General features: G+C 35.4%; 1 protein-coding gene across 1 annotated transcript in view; it reads right to left on the bottom strand.

Moving 5' to 3' along the window:
• EPM2A (EPM2A glucan phosphatase, laforin) overlaps nucleotides 1-25,287 on the bottom strand; it is a 114,642-nt gene that overhangs the window by 47,830 nt on the left and 41,525 nt on the right. The window contains exon 2 of the mRNA XM_077776106.1: nucleotides 18,998-19,172. Coding sequence (XP_077632232.1) covers nucleotides 18,998-19,059 — 62 coding nt within the window. The 5' untranslated portion in view covers nucleotides 19,060-19,172. The remainder of the gene's footprint in view (nucleotides 1-18,997; nucleotides 19,173-25,287) is intronic.

Genomic DNA, 25,287 nt, shown 5'->3' with positions numbered 1-25,287 from the left:
CATTCAATAAGATATAAATGCTGCCAACTGAAATTAGATTCTTCCTTTAACCAATGATATCTTGAATGTGAACTACAGAAGTGGGCAGTGTGATTGATTCCTGCTGCACAAGAAATTTTGTACCTATTCTTTTTTACTCCAAAAGAGATTTCTTGTTAAAATTTGATTATAAATATGACCAATGTAAAAATATTATTATAGAAGTATATACATACTTACTAAGGCTTATTTGTATACTGGCTATAAAACATGTGTATTTCCAAATATAGCTTCTGGAATTGGACTGAATGTACGTCCTTGGCTACAAAAATGAGAGAAAGTACCATCTAGAAGCAGCACCATGTTGCAGGCATTTGGTCCCTGGATCTGAAACCCGAGAAGCACGTATAGAATATAGTCATTGTTCAGCCAGTGTAACATACTGGCAGAATGTTGCATAAGCCTTAGTTTTGTTAATTAATTTTAATGCTTGATTATTTACAGAACTGACTTTAATAGTCATCAAGTTCAACCAGCTCACTTTGCTAATCAGGAAACTGAAATCCAGAATTGTTACAGGATTGTCCTAAGGTTACCCAGCAATAAATGAAAGAGCTGGGCTGGTACAAATATTCCTTACTCTCTCTCCAAAGTAATTAATTTCATTCATTTTAGAAAATATGTTAGATACAACAGGATTTGTAAATGTGCGAAATTATTGTTCTATAGTATTTAAAACAATTTTCAGTTTTGAAAATAATTGTATATCTTTCCTTCATAAGCCAAAGTAAAAGCAGGCTTTCATAATACATTTTATGAACTGGAACTTTTTTTAAAGCAGATAAAGTGTGATTTTCATAAAGTCTAATTTATGTCTCTTGAAATGTCTTTATTTAGCCATAAGCCTTTTCAAGATACAGAAATTACAATCCCTTTCCACTAAAGCCTCATTAAATTAGTTATCTGTCTTTAACAAACATTTATTCTTTGGCATTAAAAAACAATCTATTGGGACACCTGGGTGGCTCAGTTGGTTGAGCGTCGGTCTATTGATTCTGGCTCAGGTCATGATCCTAGGGTTATGGGATTGAGGCCTGTGTCAGGCTTCATGGTGAGTATGGAACCTGCTTAAGAGTCTTTCTCTTTCTTTCTCTCTCTCTCTGCCTTCTAGCCTACTGGTACTCATACACAAACTCTCACTCTCTCTCTAAAAACAGAGAGAGAGAGAAAAGAGTCTGTTCAAAAAAAACTATTGAAGAGGGAGATGTAGCTTGGTACCAAGTATAGCCTGAATGTGGCTGATTTTTAAAATCTTATTCTAGCATGGTAGACTCTTATCTGGGTCAGAAGAATAGAATCCACACTAAATGTGAGAAATAAAGAATGAACTGAATATTTATGGAGCTACTATTTACCAAGTTTTATGTCTGACAAATTGATTCCACATTTTTAATGTGAGACCTTCATCAAATCCCTTTTAAAAAAACAATCTAAAGAGATTTTGTGGAAAACTAAATACATAAAGCCACAAGAAAGGAGAGAACGGGAGGAAAAATGACAAGCTCAACATTCTGGATGCTGCAAAGCAAATGACTGATTCCTAGACAATTTAGCAGACCTGGAAAACTAAATCCTAAGGCCAGGAGTGGAAAACGTTACGAACAGACTGGAATTACATTACAGAATGCCCACCAGTCTCAACATTGGTTTCACCAGGCCATAAGTGAAAGGAACAAGAACAATTTGCAAGTTGTTTAAGAAGCAGCCACACCCTCAGATTCATTTTCCCACTTTCCTCAGCTGGAAAACCCTTCCCTCCCCAGTCCTGAATAGGATTGGGAGTTTATTCTCTGGAGAAAGTTAAACAAGTCTCCGGACTGGGGAAATAAAAATAAAGGATGACAAGAGAAATAAAACTAAGTAACAACCGGGGCACCTGGGTGCCTCAGTAGGTTAAGTGTCTGACTTCGGCTCAGGTCATGATCTCACTGTCCATGAGTTTGAGCCCTGAGCCAGGCTTTGTGCTGACAGACAGCTCAGAGCCTGAAGCCTTGGGATTCTGTGTCTCCCTCTTTCTCTGCCCATACCCCACTTACACTCTGTCTCTCACTCTCTCTCTCAAAAATAAGTAAATATTTAAAAAAATTTTTAAATGAATTAGCAGTGAGAGATGATAAAATGGGTTGAAAAAAAATATGTTAGAAAGAAGAGGGAAAAAAACAAAGATATCCAAAACATAAAAGACTGATAGGAGTTCCAGAAAGAAAGGAGAAAAAAATCATCAAAGAAATAATTCATGAAATTTACTTTCAAAGAAGTACCTGGGTTTACAGAATTAAAAGTTCTACTCACTGAGAACCCAGCAAAATGGACAAAAATACACCCATATCAAGACATAATATTAGAAATAAAAAGATTCTACAGGCTTCTCTAGAAGGGAAAAAAAGCAATTCAAACATAAAGGATAAAGAACCATAATGACTTTGACTTCTCAATAGCAACCCTGGAAGCTATACATTCTTCAAAGGAGATTTAAGACATTTGTGAAGAGTTAGGGATGTTAAATAGCATTTACATAGGCATACAAATAAACATGTAAAATACTGGTCTCCTCAAAATTACTATATAACTATGTCGGGAAGACTGAACAATAGAAAGGTTATCACTGAATTGAAAGGATATTAATTAACTGAATATTTATTGAGCTACTATCTACCAAGTTTTATGTTAGACAAATTGATTCCACATAGTTGATATGAGACTTTCACCAAATCCCTTTTTAAAAATGAGGGAAAAAAAGAGCTAAATCTTCAGTGTGAGATCAATAGGTAATACTCAAAACTAAAACAAAGAAGTAGCAATACATTCACACTGTTTATCATTGAAGGTAATTAGCAAATAATCAGCTTAAAGACGTGAAAATGGGGGCACCTGGATGGCTCAGTCATTTGAGCGTCTAGGCTCAGGTCATGATCTCGCAGTCAGTGAGTTTGAGCTCCACATCAGGCTCTGTGCAGACAGCTCAGAGCCTGGATCCTACTTTGGATTCTGTATCTCCCTCTCTCTCTGCCCTCCCCTGCTCATGCTCTGTCTCTCTCTCAAAAATATATAAATATTAAAAAAAATTTTTAAAGATGTGAAAATAGTTGCCTGCAGAAAGACCAAATTGGGGGAGATGTAGGGATGGAGGTAACCTTCTTTTCATAATAAACCTTGCAGATAAACTAAATGTGTTAAATATGTGTATAACTTGGCTAAATTTTAAAACTAAAATATACCACATAAGCTCTCTAAACACAGTTATATTACCTTACAGGGGTGAATTCCTTTAAAAGAATATCCATAGGCCCAGAGTGTTTATCAGCATATCTCTGTGGATCTGAATACAAGAGGGTACCAGAAGGTTCTTCTGGATAACATGGTCTCCAGTTTATCCTTTGTTCTGGTGTGCTATTGTAATGTGTTGTGCAGGCTAACTATTAAAAGTACCTCTTTTCACTCTCAAAATTATCCTGATTGAAAAAAATTATTTGCTCATCTAAATATTACTTTCATACCTCTGTACATTTGCACTTGCTATTTTCCTTACTTGACTTCCCTTTCCCAAATGTTCTCCCTCACGTTTCCATTCAAGTTTTATTCATAAAAAGTTCCTTGAACTAAACACTTCTCTTCCCAACCCTCATTACACTGCATATACAACTTCAGCATAACAATTTTCTCAGTGTATTGCAGCTGCTCATCTTTTCATAAGAACATGAGTTTCTGACAGCAGGGGATCATTGGCTCTCCATCTTCAATTGTCTAGCACTGAAGATGGGGGCTACACACAGTAATCCACACAATTGTCACTGAGTGAATGAATTTACCACATTATATAAAATGTAATTGTTAGATATTTGTAGTCTTGAAAGACTCGTCATTATGAAAGATACTGACAGCTCAATTCTGATAAGATTTATCCCAACCATAAAAAAAGTACAGGCATAATTCAACTCCCATATTCAAACTAAAATATGATAGCTTGAGATTACAATTATTGGGTGAGTTTAAAGATCTCTGTTACTACATATGTGCAAACATATATCATGTATGTGTCTATTTCAACAGCTATGATAAATTCACAACTTATTTTAGCATTATACACAGTCAGATGAATATAGCAAGCAGATAATTAGACGTCTTCAAGTAATAATGAAATATATAAATGCCTTTACAATTCTTTTCTTAGAAACTGAACTCACATTTTTATCTTGTCCAGTTCACATAAGGATGAATTGTAGCTGGAATTAATTCATAACGGGGGGAGGTTGCACTAAGATGGCTTAAAGCACATAAAGCCTTCCTTTTCTAAATTCTAAGTTACTGTCATTATTGCAGTAAGCACACATAATCTCAAACTTGTATGCCCATAAGAATCATATGGAGAGGGTGGAAAAAAAGATCCCCAGGACATGGTGGGACCCGTGAACCTATATTTAAAAAAATCATGAGGCTGTTTCAGGACAGCAGTGTAGGAAGACACTGAACTCACTTCTTCCTGCACGTACATCAAATCTACAGCTACACACACAACCCTCTCTGAAAAGGACCTGAAAACTAGCTGAGCAGCTCTTCAAAAAAGGATAAAAAAGCCAAATTAAAATGGGAAGGATGGGCAGAGACATAGTCTCACGGAACCACACAGCAACCCAAAAGCAGATGGGATCTCACAAATACCAAGCACATCCCTGATGAACTGAGGGGTTAAAGCCCCAACTGAGGCATCCCAACCCTTGGAATTTATACTAACATCTGTATCCCCACACATCTGGCTTTGAAACTGAGGGTTACATCCAGGAGACCCAAAGGGCTGTTGTAAAAAGAGACTCTTAAAGGGGTCATGCACAGACTCACTCACTCTGGGCCCCTACTTCAAAAGCATCAGGTTGAAATACATCTAGACATACATGAAGAAGAGACATTGGCTAATCTTAAAAGCATCTTCCAAAGGGGTGAGGGTCTATTAGAGCTCTTTCTGGGGACAGAGGTGCTAGCAGGCATCGTTTTTGCACTCTCCTTAAACCTTGATAATTCTGGTACTTGCAGGCACCATTTTTGTGCTCTCTCTCTACCTCACTAGCACCACTTGGTGGACCCCTACACTCTCCTGTGACCCTGCCCCACTAAACCCAGTTGGTAGGTTTGCCTTGGCCCAAGGCTCCCCTACAACTCCACCCTGCTAAACCTGGCAGGTGGGCAACCCCAACCCAGTGCTCTCCCATAGCCCTGCCAAAGCCGGCAGGTGCACGCAGTCCACACAGAGGACCTCCCCTTGAATGTCTGACACTGGTGACAAGAAGAGCTTGTGTTTCTGGGCTCCACAGAGTTAAAATGGCAGAGAGATAATTCTTGGCAGGTTACCACCCACAGGTCACTGCACAGACAGCAGACTGAAACACACCACGTCTTCCTGTGACCATTCCTTCAAGACTGAAAAAGATACTCATCTTACCTACAACATAAAAATGAAACAGTCAAGCAAAATGAGGAAACACAGGAATATGTTCCAAACAAAAGAACAAGATAAAACCCAGGAAAAAAAAAACTTAATGAAACAAAGATAACTAAACTAACTGATAAAGAGGTCATAAAAATGCTCATCAGTCTTGGAAGAAGAATGGATAGACACAGAGAGTTTCAACTAAGTGACAGAAAATATAAAGAAGTACCAAATGGAAGCCACAGAGCTGCAGAATATAGTAAGTGTAAAATACATGAGCATGGTTCAATAGCAAACTCGATGAAGCAAAAGAAAGGATCGCCAACATGGAAAACAGGGCAATGGAACTCACCCAAACAGAGCAGCAAAAAGAAAAAGAATTTTAAAAAACTGAAGACAGCTTAAGGTACCTATGGGACAACATCAAGAGGAACAACATTCATCTTGTAGTGCTCCCAGAAGGAGAGGAGAGAAAGGGACAAAAACTTATTTGAAGAAATAGTGGCTGAAAACTTCCTTAACCTGGGGAAGGAAACACACATCCAGATACAGAAAGTCTAGAAATTTCCTAGTAAGAAGAACCCAAAGATATCCATACCAAGACATATTATAATTATAATGTCAAAAGTTAAAGATAAAAATACAATCTTAAAACCAACAAGAGAAAAATAACTTGTTTCATACAAGGGAATCCACCTGACAACACACACACACACACACACACACGCACACACACACACACACACCATAAGCAGATTTTCAGCAGAAACTTTGCAAGCCAGAAGAAAGTGGAATGACATATTTAAAATGCTAAAAGCAAAACACATCTAACAGAATAGGCAAGATTATCATTCAGAAGTAAAGGAAAGATAAGTTTTTCAGACAATCAAAAACTAAACCAGCCTTACAGCAAAAGTTAAAGGGACTTTTCCTTTAAGCTAAAAATAAAAGGCACTAATTAGTAATAATAAAACATCCAAAAGTAAAAATTTCACTGTTAAAAATAAATATATAGTAAAAGAGGTACACTAATCACTTAAAATCATAGCATAAAGTTAAAATGACAAAGGTAATAATGGTAATAAAAATTAGTTAAGCGATACACAAAATAAAAAGATGTCAAATGTGACATCAAAAACATAACATGGTGGGGTAGTAAAACTGTAGAGTTTTAGAATACACTCAAACTTAACTTGCTATCAACTTAAAATAGGCTGTACAGATATAAATATAGAAATATAGATATAGATACATATATAGATAGATTGATTGATACATGTAAGCCTTATGGTAACCACAAAGCAGAAACCAACAGCAAATACAAGAAAGATAGTAAGAAAGGAATGTAAACATAACACTACAGAAAGTTATCACACCACAAGAGAAGAGAGCAAGAAAAAGAAAGGGGTAGAAAAAAAACCTATAAAACAGCCAGAAAATAATTAAGAAAAGACAACAAATACATACCTATCTATAATTACTTTAAAGTAAATTCTCTAATCAAAAGATATAGAGTGTTGGGTGGTGGGGGAGAGGGGAAAGTGGGTGATGGGCATTGAGGAGGGCACTTGTTGGGATGACCACTGGTTGTTGTATGGAAGCCAATTTATATAAATTATATAAATATATGTATATAAATTATATAAATATAATACAACAAATTCTATTTATAAATAAATAAATAAGAAAAAAGATATAGAGTGGTTGCATGACAGAAGAAAAACAAGACCCATCTATTTGCTGCCTACAAGTGAATCACCTCAGATATAAGGATACACACACACTGAAACTGAAAGGTAGAAAAAGATACTTCACGCAAATGGAAACCAAATGAAACCTGGGATAGCTCTACTTATAGCAAATAAAATGAACTTTAAAACAAATAATTGAATAAAAGACAAAAATGGGCATTACATAATGATAAAGGAATAAATCTGGCAAAATATTTAACACTCATAAATAGGTATGCACTCAACATAGAAGCACCTTAGTAATGCGGGCATTTCATAACCCCACTTTCTACAGAATATTCCATTCAAAAGCAACAAAATATACATTCTTCTCAGTTGCACATAGAACATTTTCTAGGATAGATCATAATTCAGCCACAAGTCTCAATAAATTTAAGAAGATTGAAATCATATAGAACATTTTTTCATACCACAGTGATATGAAAGTAGAAATTAACCATAAAAAGAAAACTATAAAAAGTCACAAATGTATGGAGAACCAACATGCTACTGAACAAATCAGTCAACAAAGAAATCAAAGGAGAAATAAAAGAATACCTTGAAACAAATGAAAATTACAATACAATATACCAAAATCTATTAGATGTAGCAAAAGTAGTACTAAGAGGAAAATTCATAGCAATATAGGCCAACCTCAAGGAACAAGAAAAATCCAGGGGTGATTGGCTGCCTGAGTTGGAGGAGCACACGACTCTTGATCTCAGGGTCATGAGTTCAAGCCCCACATGTGATGTAAAGAGAGTACATAATAAATAAATTAATTAAATTTAAAAAAGAAACAAGAAAAATCCCAAGTAAACAAACAATACACCTAAACAACTAGAAAAAGAGGAAAAAATGAGGCCCCAAGTTAACAGAAGAAAGGAAATAATAAAGCTCAGAACAAAGATAAATGAAATAAAGACTAAAACAATAGGAAAAATAAAGAAAGAGCCAATTCTTTGAAAAGATAAAAAATTGATAAGCCTTTAGTTAGATTCACTTTAAAAGAGAGAAGGCCCAAATATATAACATCAGAAATGAAAGAGGGAAAGTTACAACTGATACCAAATACAAAAAAATCATAAAAGACTATTATGATAAATCAGATGCCAATAAATTGGACAACCTAGAAAAACCTGGGTAAGTTCTTAGAAACATGGAATCTTTTAAGACTTAATCATGAAGAAACAAAATCTGAATAGACTGATTATTGACAAGAAGAGTGAATCAGTAATCAAAAACCTCGCAACAAATAAAATCCAGGATGAGAGGCTTCACTGATTAATTCTACCAAACATTCAAAGAAAGTTTAGTATCTACCATTTTCAAACTCTTCTAAAAAATTGAATATTAAGGAATGCTACCAAAAGCAATTTACAAGGCCAGCATGATCCTAATACCAAAAACAGAAAAGAACAATGCAAAAGGAGAACTACAGGCCAATATCTCTGATGAACACAGATGCGACAATCCTCAACACATTTTTTTAAATCAACAAAATTTTTTTAAGTGTTTATTTATTTTTGAGAGAGAGAGAGAGACAGGGTGTGAGTGGGGGAGGGGCAGAGACAGAGAGAGACACAGGATTGGAAGCAGGCTCCAGACTCTGAGTTCAAACTCACTAACCATGAGATCATGACCTGAGCTGAAGTAAGATGCTTAACCAACTGAGCCACCCAGGTGTCCCACCTCAACACAATATTTACAGACCAAATTTAACAATACATTAAAAAGGTCATACACCATGATCAACTGAGATTTGTTCCAGGCATGATACGATGGTCCAATATCTGTAAATCAGTCAACCTGCTATTAACAAAAATCATGATATTAACAAAAATAAATATCATATGGTCATCTCAATAGACATATGAAAAGAATTTAACTAATTTCAACATCCACTCTCAACAAGTAGATATAAAGGGGATGTACCTCAACATAATAAAGGTCATATATTATAAGCTTACAGCTAACATCATACTCAACAGTGAAAACCTGAAAGCTTTTTCTCTAAGATCAAGAACAAGACAAGGGTTTCTAACTCTTGCCACCTTTATTAAACATGGTACTTAAAATCCTAACTAGGGAAATTAGGCAAGAAAAAGAAATAAAAAGTATCCAAATTAGGAAGGATGTAGTAAAACTGTCACTATTGGCAAACAACATGATTTTATATGGAGAAAACTCTAAAGACTCTACTAAGAAATCTACTAAGAAAAAAAAAAGTTAGAACTTAGAAACAAATTCAGTAAAGCTGCAGGATGTAAAATCAACATACAAATACCTGTTGTTTTTATATACTAACAACAAACTATTAGAAAGTGAAGTTAAGAAAACAACCCCACTTACAGTTGTGTCAAAAACACAACCCCATTTAGAGTTGTGTCAAAAAGAATAAAATACCGAGGAATAAGTTTAATCAAGAAGGTGAAAGACCTGAACACTAAAAACTACACGACACTGATAAAAAAAAAAATTGAAGACAACACAAATAAATGGAAAAATATTCTGTGCTTGTAGATTGAAAACTTAATATTATGAAAATGTCCATATTATCCAAAGCAATCTATAGATTCAATGTGATCTCTTAAAAATCCCAATAGCAATTTCACAGAAATAGAACAATCCTAAAATTTTTATGGAACCACAAAATATCCCAAATAGCCAAAGCAATCTAGAGAAAGAAGAACAAAGCAAAATCCTTGATTTTCAAACTACATTACAAAGCTCTAGTAATGAAAACAGTATGGTACTGACACAAAGACAGATACAGAGATCAATAGAAAATAAACTTTTGCATATATAGCCAATTAATTTATGATAAAGGGGTCAAGCATACACAATGCGGGAAATTATCATTTCAATAAATGATATTGGGAGAACTGGACAGCCTCGTGCAACATAATGAAACTGGACCACTATCTTATACCATATACAAAATTAACTCGAAATAGATTTAAGACTTGAATGTAAGACCTGACACCATAAAACTCCTACAAGGAAATATAGGCCAAAAACTCCCTGACACTGCTCTTGGCAATAATTTTTGGATCTGACTCCAAAGATACTGTCAACAAAAGCGAAAGTGAACAAATTTGATTACATCAAACCAAAAACCTCTGCACAACAAACGAAATTATCAACAAAAAGAAAAGGCAACTTACTGAATGGGAGATGTATGCAAATCATATATTTGACAAGGAGTTAATATCCAAATTGTATAAGAACTCATACAATTTAAAAATGGGCAGAAGATCTGAATATTTTTCCAAAGAAGACAAATAGATGACCAACAAGTATATGAAAAGATGATTAACATCACTAATCATTGGGGAAATGCAAATCAAAACCACAATGAGATATCATGCTAACATCTGTCATAATGGTTGCTATCAAAATGACAAGAAATAACAAGTGTTGGTGAGAATGTAGAGAAAAGGGAACCCCCAGTAACTGTTGGTGGGCATCCAAATTTGTGTTACCACTGTGGAGAACAGTATGGAAATTACTCAGAAAACTAAAAATAGGGGTGCCTGGGTGTCTCAGTCAGTTGAGCATCTGTCGATTTCAGCTCAGGCCATGATCCCAGGGTGGTAAGATCAAGTCCCATGTCAGGTTCTACACTGAGTGTGGAGCCTGCTTGTGATTCTTTCTCTCCCTCTGACCCTCTCCCCTGCTCGTGTGTGCTCTCTCTCTCTAATATAAAATTAAAGAAACCCCTAAAAACAGAATCACCATATGATCTAGCAATTCCACTTCTGGTTATCTGAAGAAAAATGAAAACACAAATTCTAAAACATATATACATCCCTATGTTCATTGCAGTACTATTAACAACAGTCAAGATATGGAAACAACCAGTGTTTGTTGATGGATGATTGGATAAACATGTGATCTCTCTCTCTCTCTCTCTCTCTCTCTCTCTCTCACACACACACACACACACACACACACACAATGGAACAGTATTCAGCCATAAAAAATCATCAAATATTCATTTGAAACAAGAATGGAACGTCACAGTATGCTGAGTGAAATAAGGAAGACAGAGGAAGAGACAAACACCATATGATTTCGCTTAGATGTGGAATCTAAAAAACAAAACAAATAAACAAAATATAACACAATTCATAGATGAAAAGAATAGATTGATAGTTGCCAGATAGGAGAGGGTTGGGAGGTAGGATGAAATGGGACAGAAGTGTTAAAAGTGCAAACTTACAGTCATAAAATACATAAGTCATAGGGACGTAATGTACAGCATGGTGACTACAGTCAATTAAAATTGTAAGTATGCTATGTAACTTTATATAGTGACAGGGGAAGCAAGATTTATTGTGATGATCATTTCCCAGTGTACATGAATATTAAATTATGTTGTACAGCTGAAAGTAATATATCATATATCAAATATGCCTCCATTTAAACATCTTTTAAATCATACCACCCAACTGATCTTCAAGTAGATGACTTTGGAACTGAGCTGTGTGAAATCCTGGAAGTAATAGGATCCTTTAAAAGTAGGGGCACCTGGGTGGCTCCGTCAGTTCAGCGTCCAACATTAGCTCATGTCATGATCTCACTGCTCATAGGTTCGAGCCCCTCATTGGGCTTTGTGCTGACAGCTCAGAGTCTGCAGCCTGCTTCAGATTCTGTCTCCCTCTCTCTCTGCCCCTCTCCCACTCTCACTCTATCTCTCTCTCAAAAATGAATAAATGTTTAAAATTTTTTTAAATAAATAAATAAATAAAAATAAAAGTAAAGACATGGCTCCAGGTCCATTATAAACAATTGTTTATTCCCAAGTTCCCAGTTATCTCTGATCATAGACATAAAAAAATAAAGGAAGAAAGAATATCATTATTTAGTTCAAAAATATAATAATTCTGAAATTTTATCCCATTTATATATGTAAATAGGTATGTATTTCTGTGTGTACTATATATTACATATACACCTCATATATAAATATGTTTGTTCTATATTGTGTTACTTATGTATTATAAATTTTATATTTTCATATACATATTATACATTATTTCAACCTAATATTATCCTTTTGAGGTGTAAATATATACATAAAAACGCAGGAAAAGCATGACTAAATTCAACATCAATTTATCATAAACAACTCTCAACAGATGGGTATAATACATATTTATTTGAACACACATATATAGACAGACAAATATACATGTATATATCTGACATATACACACACATGTATATAAATTTATATATTATATACATACATTATATATACGTGTGTGTGTGTGTGTGTGTAAGACGGATAATAACAAGTTGAATTTCTGAGAATTCAGTGGACTAGACTTAGATGTAAAACTAAGCTGCTTTAAAGAAATATCACCTGGGTGGCTCATTCAGTTAAGTGTCCAACTTCAGCTCAGGTCATGATCTCACAATTAGTGAGTTCAAGCTTCACATTGGGCTCTGTGCTGACAGCTCAGAGCCTGGAGCCTGCTTCAGATTCTTTGTCTTCCTCTTTCTCTGCCCCTCACCCATGCACACTCTGTCTCTCTGTCTCTCTCTCTAAAATAAATAAACATTTTTAAAAAACTTTAAATAAAGAAAAAAATTTTAAATGTATACTCATTTTTTTTTTTATTTTTTTTAATGCTTTATTTATTTCTAGGAGAGAGAGAGACAGCGTGAGCAGGGGAGGGTCAGAGAGAGAGGGAGCCACAGACTCCGAAACAGGCTCCAGGCTCTGAGCTGGCAGTCAGCACAGAGCCCGACGCGGGGCTCGAACCCACGAACTGCGAGATCATGACCTAAGCGAAAGTCGGACGCCCAACCGACTAAGCCACCCAGGCGCCCCAAATGTATACTTATTTTTGAGAAAGAGAGCAAAAGCAGGTCAGGGAGAGAGAGAAGCAGGATCGTGCTGACAGTGACAATCCAATGCAGAGCTCAGACCCACGAACCACAAGATCATGACCTGATCAAACAATCGAATGAGCCACCCAGGTGCCTCTAAAGAAAATCTTTAAATTTAACTTTTCATGCATGAGCTGTGAATGAGCTACGAGAATATGATTCATACACATCCCACATACAGCTATGATACTATATGTGAAGAAATACCTTCTTTAAATGTTGAAACATCTGGGGCTACAGGGTAGCTCAGCTGATTAAGCACCTGATTCATGATTTCTGCTCAGGTCATGATCTCACAATTCATGAGATTACCCCTGCATCAGGCTCTGTGCTGACAGCATTGAGACTCCTTGGGATTCTCTCTCTCCTTTCTCTCTTCCTCTCCCCTACTCTCCCTCTGCCCCCCTCCTCTAAAAAAATATTTGAAATATCTACATGAGGAGCAAAGACTCTCAGGGTGAGAGGTGTGCCCCACATGGGATCTCCTCATCTTTTCATTCAGAGTGGGGTAGCCATAGTGCCCAGGCTGATTGTCTGCTTCTGTTCTACTCAGGGAGATGTGATCTGCCCACTGCACACAGCTTGTGCCAACACTGTTACAGGTACAGAAGATAGTGATGGCAGAGCAAACTCATACGCATCAAATTTAATAATCAACCTACTCCTTCCATTAATAAATGTGAACAACTAAGAATTTCCAGTTATATTTAAAACTAACAACAAAAGGGGTGCTTGGGCAGCTTAGGCAGTTAAGGGTCTGACATCAGCTCAGGTCATGATCTTATGGTTCATTAGTTACAGCCCCACGTTGGGCTCTGTGGTGACAGCTCAGAGCCTGGAGCCTGTTTCAGATTCTGTGTCTCCCTCTCTCTCTGCCCCTCCCTGGCTTGGGCTCTGTCTCTCTCTCAAGAAAACAAAACAAAACAAAAACAATGCTTTAAAATTAATAACAAAAAGGAAAAAGGTCAAAATGAGGACAGAACAACTGATTCTGAAGGAAACAAGATAATTCTAGTAAGATAAGAGAATTTCAAATCATTCTTAATAGTATTATAAGAAAAACTTGATATCCATTCATGAACTAGAATAAACTAATATGCTACAAAGGAATAACAAAATAAGAGTTCATGAAAATTAAAAATACAATTATCAAAATTAAGGAAAAAAGTTAGTTGAGTTGAAAGAAATAAAATGAAGTCTCTAACAATTTAAAGCAGTAAAACTAAGAGGTGAAAATATTTTTAAAAAATCCAGAATAAGATATAAATCCAAGACACACAAAGGCAATCCTAAGGGGAAAATACATTGCAACTCAGGCCTATCTCAAGAAACAAGAAAGATCCCAAATACAAAACCTAACCACACACCTAAAGGACCTAGAAGCAGAACACCAAAGAAACCCCAAAGCCAGTAGAAGAAGAAAAATAATAAAGATTAGAGCAGGAATAATCAATATAGAATCCAATAAAACAGTAGAACAGATCAATGAATCTAAGTGCTGTTTTTTTGAAAAAATAAACAAAAATAAACCCCTAAACAGACTTCTAAAAAAAACAAAAGAAAGAGAACCCAAATAGACAAAATCACAAATGAAAGAGGAGAGATTACAACCAAAACCACAGATACACAAACAATAATTAGAGAGTATGATGAAAAGCTTATGCCAACAAACTGGGCAATCTGGAAGACATGAACAAATTCCTAGATACCAACATACAACCAAAACTCAAACAGGAAGAAATAGAAAATTTGAACAGACCCATAACCAGCAAAGAAATTGAATCAGTTATCTCTCCCAATAAATAAGAGCCCTGGGCCAGATGGTTTCCCAGGAGAATTCTACCAGACATTTAAAGCAGAGTTAATACCTATCCTTCTCAAGCTGTTCCAAAAAAGAAAAATGGGAGGAAAGCTTCCAGACTCATTATATGAAGCCAGCATTACCTTGATTCAAAAACCAGACAAAGACCCCCACAAAAAAGGGAGAATTACAGGCCAATATCCCTGATGAACATGGATGCACAAATTCCCAACAAGATACTAAAATCAAATTCAACAGCATATAAAAAGAATTACTCACCATGATCAAATGGGATTCATTCCTGGGATGCAGGGCTGGTTCAAGATTTGGAATGTAATACACCATATTAATAGAAGAAAGGATAAGAACTATATGATCCTCTCAGTAGATGCAGAAAAAGCATTTGACAAAATACAGCATCCTTTCTTAATAAAAAAACCCTCAAGAAAGTCAGGATAGAATGAACATACCTTAACATCATAAAATCCATTGATGAAAAGCCCACAGCTAACATCATCCTCAATGAGGAAAAATTGAGAGCTTTCCCCCTGAAACCAAGAACGTGACAGGGATGTCCACTCTCACCACTGTTGTTTAACATAGTGTTGGAAGTCCTAGCCTCAGCAATCAGACAACAAAATGAAATAAAAGAAATCCAAATTGGCAAAGAAGAAACCAAACTTTCATTTTTTGCAGACGACATGCTATTCTACATGGAAAACCCAAAAGACTCCACCAAAAAGCTGCTAGAACTGATACATGGATTCAGCAGAGTTGCAGGATATAAAATCAATGTAAAGTGGGGCACCTGGGTGGCTCAGTTGGTTGAGTGTCTGACTTCGGCTCAGGTCATGATCTCATGGTTTGTGGGTTTGAGCCCCGCATTAGGCTCTGTGCTGACAGCTCGGAACCTGGAGCCTGCTTCAGATTCTGTGTCTCCCTCTCTCTGACCCTCCCCTGCTCACGCTGCCTGTCTCTTTCTCTCCCTCAGAAATAAATAAAACTTAAAAAAAATTTTTTAAGAAATAAATAAAATAAAATAAAATCAATGTAAAGAAATCAGTTGTTTTTATTTACACCAATAATGAAGCAACAGAAAGAGAAATCAATAAATGGATCCCATTTACAATTGCACTGATAACCATAAAATACCTAGAAATAAAACTAACCAAAGATGTAAAAGATCTATATGCTGAAAACTATAGAAAACTTATGAAGAAACTGAAGAAGACACTAAGAAATGGAGAAACATTCCATGTGCATGAATTGGAAGAATAAATATTGTTAAAATGTCAATACCACCCAAAGCAATCTACACATTCAATCCAATTCCAATCAAAATTGCACCAGCATTCTTCTCAAAGCTAGAGCAAACAATCCTAAAATTTATATGGAACTACAAAAGACTTCAAATAGCCAAAGTAATGTTGAAAAAGAAAAACAAAGCAGGAGACCTCATAGTCCTAGACTTTAGCCTCTACTATAAAGCTGTAATCATCAAGACAGTATGGCACTGGCACCAAAACAGACACATAGACCAATGGAGTAGAATAGAGAACCCAGAAATGGACCCACAAATTGCATGGCTAACTACTCTTTGACAACGCAGGAAAGAGCATCCAAGGGAAAAAAGTCTCTTTAGCAAAATGTCCGGGGAGACCTGGACAGCAACTGCAGAAGAATGAAACTGGACCACTTTCTTACACCATACACAAATATAAATCCAAAATGCACAACAGACCTAAACATGAGACAAGAAATCATCAAAACCCTAGAGAAGTAAACAGGCAGCAACCTCTCTGACCTCAGCCGCAGCAACCTCTTACTCAAGAAGTCACCAAAGGCAAGGGAAATAAAAGCAAAAATGAACTATTGGGACCTCATCAAGATAAAATCTTCTGCACTGCAAAGGAAACAATTAACAAAACTGAAAGGTAACCAACAGAATGGGAGAAGATATTTGCATATGACATCGGATAAAGGGTTAGTATCCAAAATCTATAAAGAACTTACAAACTCAACACCCAAAACCAGATAATCCAGTGAAGAAATGAGCAGAAGACATGAATAGACACTTTTCCACAGATGACATCCAGATGGCCAACAGACACATTATAAGATGCTCAACATCACTCATCATTAGGAAAATACACATAAAAACCATCTCAACAGATGCTTGTTTTTGATCTTTTCTCTGGATCCTCTGACCTTTGATCTCTAAATTGTATGGGTCCACGGGCCTATTATATTCCCTTATTTTTTTTCCGCTGCTATATTTCACTCATTCATTAAATGATCCCATTTAAACTCACTATTTAGATGTCACCTATATACTGATAACCCCAATTTTATCTGTCAACTCCCAACCTCTCCACAAACATCCAGATATCAAATTGATTTCCTATATCTGCAATCAAACCTACATTTCAAATGTAATATGCCAACAAGAGAATTGTTATCTCAATCCATACTCCACTCTGCTCATCTCCTTGTCTTCCCCATATCAATAAATAACAATACCATTAATCCAGTTGTTCAGGCCAAAAGCTATAAGTCATGTTTAACTCCTCTCTTCCTCATGTTCTGCCTCCAATCCATCAGCAAGGCCAACGTCTAGCATGAATTTACAAGAATGGTGTGTCCAAGAACATGAATTCCCTAATCCTATGATGAAGTATTATCATACTCGTATTACCACTCACAACCCTGTTTGTATTAATTATATCTCTCATTCAAAACAATATAGTTTTCTTAAACGCTTTTTAAAATTTATTTTTGAGATAAAAAGAAAGAGAAAAGAGAGAGAGTGTGAGTGAGTAGGGGAGGGGCAAAGAGAGAGAGGGAGGTACAGAATCTGAAGCAGGGTCCAGGCTCAGAGCTGTCAGCATAGAGCCTGACGTTGGGCTCAAACTCATGAACTGTGAGATCATGACCTGAGCCAAGGTCAGACACTTACCCAGCTGAGCCACCCAGGAGCCCCAAAGCAATACAGTTTTTAAGATGAGAATTCTTCTCTTGGTCTATGGCACAAAGACTGCATGATCCACAGTAAATAATATTTACATGATATTTTAAATGTTGAATATTGGTTTCTTTTTTTAAATCTTCAAATCATAAAAGACTTACTTATGTTTAGAAAATTAAGTATAAATTCTATAAACCTTGAGAAAATGAAAGTAATGCAAAGCAGGAGTTAACAGGTGGAAGTGGATGTGGAGGAAAACACAGGGACAATCAATCTCTGACTTATCCAGTAGGAAATCAAGAAGCACTGTCAAGATTGTATGGGTCAAGAAATAAGAGTTTTCATGAAGTCAAATAACAAAGGAATTTTTTTAATGAGCTGGTAGGCATTGGGAGTGGGGAAAGAGAACAAATATAAGTGAGCTAAGTATCTCTCATGCCACAGATAGGAAATAATAGCTATTTATAAATTGATACATTATATGAATTATACATTATATGAACTGATACACTATATGAATATTATTTAAGACTTGGATTTAACCTCGAGAAAAACTAACCATAAAATCATTGGAAATAATTACTTCTGATGAGTGGAAATAAGGAAAGTGTATTGAACCTTATTTTTCAGTTAGTAGCCTCTTTAGTGTTTTAATTTTTATTATGGCACATCTTGCTGGCCTAACAATTACATAAACAAAAAAATAAATATATTATTAAATAATACAGCAAATGATCATATCTGATCTAGTTTCATGTCCATATTTACATGTTTTTCTTAATAAAGTTTATAAAGAGACACCAGTTTTTGTTTCACTGTTGTTCAGTAGCATAAAAAATATAAATGCTCGTCTAGGACCCACTATGTAAGTACAAAGATTGGCCAACTACAGTCTGGTCAAAATACATTGACACCAGATTATGTAATTAATAAAAGGATTATATGAAAAGGATCCTTCAGGTCTAGAATCAGAAAAAGCTCACACAGAGATTCACTATAATTTATCTCCTTAAAATACTGCAGGCCCACATACCTCTCCAAAGGGAGACACTGCTGCTTTGAACACAGTAAACACTTCCATTGTCCTAATACTACCTCTTGTCCTACTTTTATGCTTATAAACATGGCACTATTTTTACCTTGAATAATGCATGGCTTGGTGGCCTGCAATATTAAAATAGAAGTCTGTTGTATGCTTCATCTCATTGGTGTGCCCAGTGGCCTCAATCCAGTGTCCAATTGGGAGACAATAAACACCATCCACCAAGTTGTTTTCATTATAAGTACAGCAACGGTCGTGGTGAGGTCCATTGCCTGGAACAAGAAGGAATGACAAACAGAGCAATTAAATCAATGCTTTGCTTAAACAGCCACAAAGTAGCTGATGCAAAATTAATAGGAAGAAGAAAATAAATATAAAGCTGCTTAATCTACACATTTCATTATGAACAAAAATAGGCTAGAGTGAGGGGAAAAACAGAAAAAATTTGTAGAGTTACAAATGAATTTCATAGAGTTGTGTGCTCCCTTTGAACAAATGCATATTTACAAAAGCATATTAACTCTAAGAGTTTTATGGTTACCTCTCAGTGCCTTAACTGTCTGTTGTGAGTCATCCTGCAACCTTTTTATCTTTCTGGTATGCAAATTCATAACTAAAATCAGTAATAAAGTATTTTAGTATCATCTCAAACAAATGAATTTTTAAATAAATACATTAATAACTAATAAAACAAATAATCACATCCAACCTACTTTGCATGTAAATCAGTGGTTAGTACTATTTCCAGATGGGACAATTAGTATCATAGAGATTAGCTACCTTGCCCAAGGTCATAAAATTAGTAAGTACAGCACTAATAGCACACTGATACTCCAAGTCTTCCATCGTTCAGGCACCTGATACCTTCATCCTGTTTTCTACCTACTTCACAAGCACCAGCACAAACTACATTTCTTCCATTGGGTAAACCAAAAGAGACAGAGATGGAGGAACATGTCTCTGAAAATACTATTTGTCTACATCACATTCTGCCCAGTATCTACTACACTAGTAAACAGATCTTCTATTTCTATGAAAATTATAATTCATATATTATTTGTATTCATCCTTCTTATGTGACCACCCTATTTCAAATCATTCCTTTCCTTAAACTACCTAGTTTACATAGATTGTCTTTAATGAGAAAAACAGTTAAGCAAAATAAAAATAGGAATGTCACATTTGTTACAAATATGAAAATCTGACTCATTTGTTCTTTGCTCTGTCTTACAAAATATTTTACCTAAAGTTATTTGGCATGAAATCTCAAAAACAAAAAGTCCTTAAGTCATTGGATGATTCTTTAGGATATAACTCCCTCCCATCCAATAGAAGGTACAAGACTGCTCCCTTAATAAATCATCACTGATCTTCCTATATCAGACTTCTCTTTTTCTCTTGATTACTACAGGCTTTACACCGATTTCTCCTTTACCCTTGATATTTAATAGATGAGGACTAAACCATACTAGCAGCCCCATTTCTAGAAATATATAAAATAGAAATATAACAAGAGTAAAAAATGATACATAGAGATACACGTGTTAATAATACTATTTTAATAACAAACACTCTAAACTATGTAAGTTCATGTATTCATTTTTCCACAAATATTTATTGATTGTCAAGGACATGATCCACACCTGGCTAAGTCATGTTAATGATTAGGTATTTACCATAAGAGCAGTAAAAAATGAAATATTTTAAGTAGACTGCTAACATGACCAAATTTTTATTTTGAAAATATCTCTCTTGTTACTGAGTAAAAAATTAATTCAAACTCAATGAGATTAAAGCAAAAAAGTCCATTTAGGAAACGACTTCACTAGCCCAGGCAGGAGATGATGAAAGCCTGGAGGTAAAGAAGGAAAGGAGTGGGCAGATTAGGAAGGAAAAGCCACAGGAATGGTGATAAGCTGGGTATGGGAGGTGAAGGAAAAAGGGAAGCAACAATGTCTCTAGGCTTCTGGCAAATATAACTCATTATACAGTTGTACCACTCACTAAGATGTGAGATCTGAGATCTGTAAGAGGTTGGAAGGGAAGATCACTAGTCTGGTTTTTGCATGTTGGGCTTGAAGTGCCACTTAGATACAAAAGGAGATGTCACATGCAGAGTTGGCATGAGTTAGACACTCAGACCAGAGATCTGAACTAGCAAAATAAGTTTATGAGTCATCTACGTGTAAATGGCAATTGATGCAAGTGTATGGATGAGTCACAAAGAAAAACAATATTGATGTAGAAAAAAAGGTTTCTAGAACCAAGTCTGAAAGCATCCCAACATTTAACAGCTGGATAGAGAAGGATAAGCTTACAAAGGAAGAGAAGTAGGAGAGAAAGACTAGGAGTGGGTAAATGAGGTGGGAAAACATGATTAAAGTGTCAATAGAGATTAAAAACTGTGTGAATACATGTCTGACTGTTAAAGGTAGTTACATATGGAGAATGGAGTTGGGATGGGGAGGACCATTTTACTCTAAACTACTCTGAATTCACTGGATTTGTCACAGAGCACAAGTATTACTTTTTGGTTTAACAAAGGAATAATATCTACAGCTCCCACTGTTCAGTACAATAGACTTGAAACAAGTGAAATATTACAAATTAAATACATACAAATATTCAGGAGCTCAAATATACATAAATTAAAATATTCAAGAAAAATTACTATCATAACATCAACTTCCTCATCCTTAGTTTTTGGAATTACCCATTTTTACACATACATGTTTTAGGAGAAGTAACAAAACATTTCTATTTCTTTCACCAAGAAGGTATCGGTGGAGGCCTAATGGAGAGCTGGAACTCCCACCACACTCAGTAATAATAAAGTCTATCTCTTTAGTTGGGTCAATCCCCAATCCAGTTGTCAATAGATGGGGAATCTGGGTAACAAGGTAGCACTCCCACCCCCCTGCTGGAGCAGTGTTAGAGGAAACCAGTTAAACCCAAAGATTTGAAAAAGATCCAGAGTCACACATTATATATTTCTCAAAATGTCTAGGTTTCAACAGGAAGTCATTCCTTATATAAAAAAATCACAAACATCTCAACCTAAATAAAAATTTAATTGCTTGAAAGAGCCCAATATCAAGAGATGTTAGAATTCGCCAAAAAGGATCTTAAGCTTCAACAACCCATTAGAACACAGTTGAAACAAATGAAAATATTAGAAAGTCTACACACACACACACACACGCACACACACACACGCACAAATAGATGACATAAAGAACCAAATGGAAATATAAGAACTGAAAAATGTAACAACAGAAATAATAACCTCAGTGGATAGGCTCAAGAACACGATGAAGCAGACAGAAGAAAGAATCAGCAAGCTGCAAAACAGAACAATAGAAATTAATCAATCAAAGCAACAGTGAGAAAATAGACTGAAAAAAAAGAACAGAGATTTAAAGACCGGTGGGACATCTGGGCTGTTTCTAGGTTTTGACTATAGTAAATGAAACTACTGTAAAATAAAATTTTAAAAATGGCTGTATACATCTAACATTCTTGTAATTAAATCCTGAAAAGTGAGAAGAGTGTGTGAATGAAAAAAACTTGAGAAAATAATGCTTAAAAACTTCCCAAACTTGCAAATAAACATAAACCTACAGATTCAAGAAGCTGAGCAGATTCCAAACAGGAAAAACAAGGAAATTCATGCCACTACATATAATTAAATTTCTGAAAACTGAAAACAAAGAAAAAATCTTGAAAGTAGCCTGAAAAAAATAACAATTTAGGAGAACAAATGTAATGTCAGTAGGCTTCTCAAAAGAATGGCTAATAGAAGATCTCAAAGCAGAAAAGAAATCACTGAACATAAGGGAGGATGAACAGAGTAAACAAATACATGAGTAAAAAAACAGACTTTCCTTCTCCTCTTGAGTTACTAACAAAAATTATAATGCTACTTGCTGTGTTTCTACATGTATAGAGAGGAAATATTTAAGACAATTATATAGAGAAGAACAAAAGGATAAAAAGGAAGGTAAGATTTCTCCACTTTATTCAAACTGGCAAAATAATGACACCAGTCAGCTAGGATAAGTTATGTATGTATGATGTAGGTATATCAAAATAAAATTCTAAAAAATGTTCAAATATGAACTGTACATGTCATATAAAGGTAGGAAAGACACAGGGGAAGAAAAAACAGAGAAAACTAAAACCATAAAAATAAAAGGACAAACTTAAGTCCTATAGCCAATAATTACAGTAAGGTAAATAGGCTAAATATACCAATTAAAATAGAGTGGCAGAATGGGCTTTTAAAAAATGAACCAATTGCATAATATCTAGAAGAAATTCACTTCAAATTATATATGAGATGGAAAGTACAAGTGTAGAAAAAGATATACCATGTAAACATTAATCAAAAGAAAGCAGAAGTGATTATGTTAATATCATATGAAGTAGAACCTTCAGACTAAAGAAAATTACTAGAGATAGAGAGGGAAATTATATGATGTTTAAAAAAAAAAACAATACTATACTGCATGCTAACTAACTTGAATTTATTTTTTTTTATGTGTCTTGAGTATTTTTTTGGCAGCATATTGCTTTATTTATTTATTTATTTTTTACAAATAGTTTATTGTCAAATTGGTTTCCACATAACACCCAGTGCTCATCCCCACAAGTGTCCTCCTCCATGCCCATCCCCCCTCCCCCCCATATCCATCAGTCCTCAGTTTTTTGTCAGCATTTAAGAGTCTCTCATGGTTTGCCTCTCTCCCTTTCCCCCACCATTTCCGCCTTCTTCTCCCCTTGTTCCTCCGTCAAGTTCCTCCTAATCCTCCTATACGTGCAAACATATGGTATTTGTCCCTCTCTGCCTGACTTATTTCGCTCAGCATAACACCCTAAAGGTCCATCCATGTTGCTACACATGGCCAGATTTCATTGTTTCTCATTGCCATGTAGTATTCCATGGTATAGATAAACCACATCTTCTTGATCCATTCGTCCGTGGATGGACACAGGCTCTTTCCATGTTTTAGCTATTGTGGAGAGTGCTGCTATGAACAACTAACTTGAATTTAAATAAATAAAAAAATTTTAAGTATCAACCTATCAAGAAGCTGTAAGAATTCTAAACGTGTATGTACCAAAAAATAGAGTTGCAAAATATGTGAAACAAAAATGAGGACCACTGAATGGAGAATAGACAAGTCTGGGATCATATTGGAAATGTCAACACTCTCTCAACAACTGATAGAACAACTAGCCAGAAAATCAGCGAAAAATAAAATAACTCAACACGGGCGCCTGGGGGGCTCAGTCGGTTGGGCGTCCGACTTTCGCTTAGGTCATGATCTCGCGGTTCGTGGGTTCGAGCCCCGCGTCGGGCTCTGTGCTGACTGCCAGCTCAGAGCCTGGAGCCTGTTTCAGATTCTGTGTGTCCCTCTCTCTCTGACCCTCCCCTGCTCACGCTGTCTCTCTCTCTCTCTCTCTCTGTCTCTCAGAAATAAATAAAACATTAAAAAAATTTTTAATAAAATAACTCAACAACACCATCAACTAATGGAATTTAATTGATATTTATAGAACACAGCATGCAACAATAGCAGAATGCACATTTTCAAGTGTGCACAGAACATATACAAAGCTAAATCATATCCTGCACCATAAGACAATCTCAAAATTTTAGAATTAAATCACACAAATCACACTGTGACCTCAATAGAATCAAACTGGAAATCAATAGATAATGGGAAAATATTCAAATACTTGAAAAATGATCAACATATTTCTAAATAATCTATGGGTCAAAAAAGGAAGTCTCAAATGAATTAAAAATACATTGCAATGAATGAAGATTAAAATAATATATATCAAAATACTATGTGTGATATAGCTAAAGCAGTTCTGCGAGAGAAATTTAAATCCTTAAAATGCATACAGTAAAACTAGGAAACATTTCAAATCAATTATCTAAGCTCCACTTAAAAAGATTAGGGGAAAAAAAGCAAAATAAATCCAAAGCAAATGGAAAGAATGAAATAATAAAGAATGGAAATTAATGAAATTAAAACTGAAAAACATTAGAGAAAAATCAGTAAAAAGAAGAGCTGGTTTGTTGATAAAGATCACTAAGACTGGCAAACCTCTATTAACACTGGCAAAGAAAAGTGAGAAAAGGCACAAATTATTTAAAAAAAAGAAAGAAAGGAAGGAAAAGGGGAAAAGAAAGGAAGGAAGGAAGGAAGGGAAGGGAAGCGAAGAAGAGAAGGGAAAGGAAGGGAAAGGAAGGGAAGGGAAGGAAAGGAAAGAGAAAAGGGAAAGATATCACTACAGACTTTGCATGCATCAAAAGTGTAAGAAAATACTATAAAAAATAAAACACATAAATTTGACAACTTAGATGAATTGGAC

This window comes from Crocuta crocuta, unplaced genomic scaffold (genome assembly GCF_008692635.1).
Source record: "Crocuta crocuta isolate KB4526 unplaced genomic scaffold, BGI_CrCroc_1.0 scaffold25, whole genome shotgun sequence".
NCBI classification, from domain to species: domain Eukaryota; kingdom Metazoa; phylum Chordata; class Mammalia; order Carnivora; family Hyaenidae; genus Crocuta; species Crocuta crocuta.
Note: the sequence above shows the minus strand (reverse complement) of the source record. Positions and strands in the feature narration are given on the sequence as shown.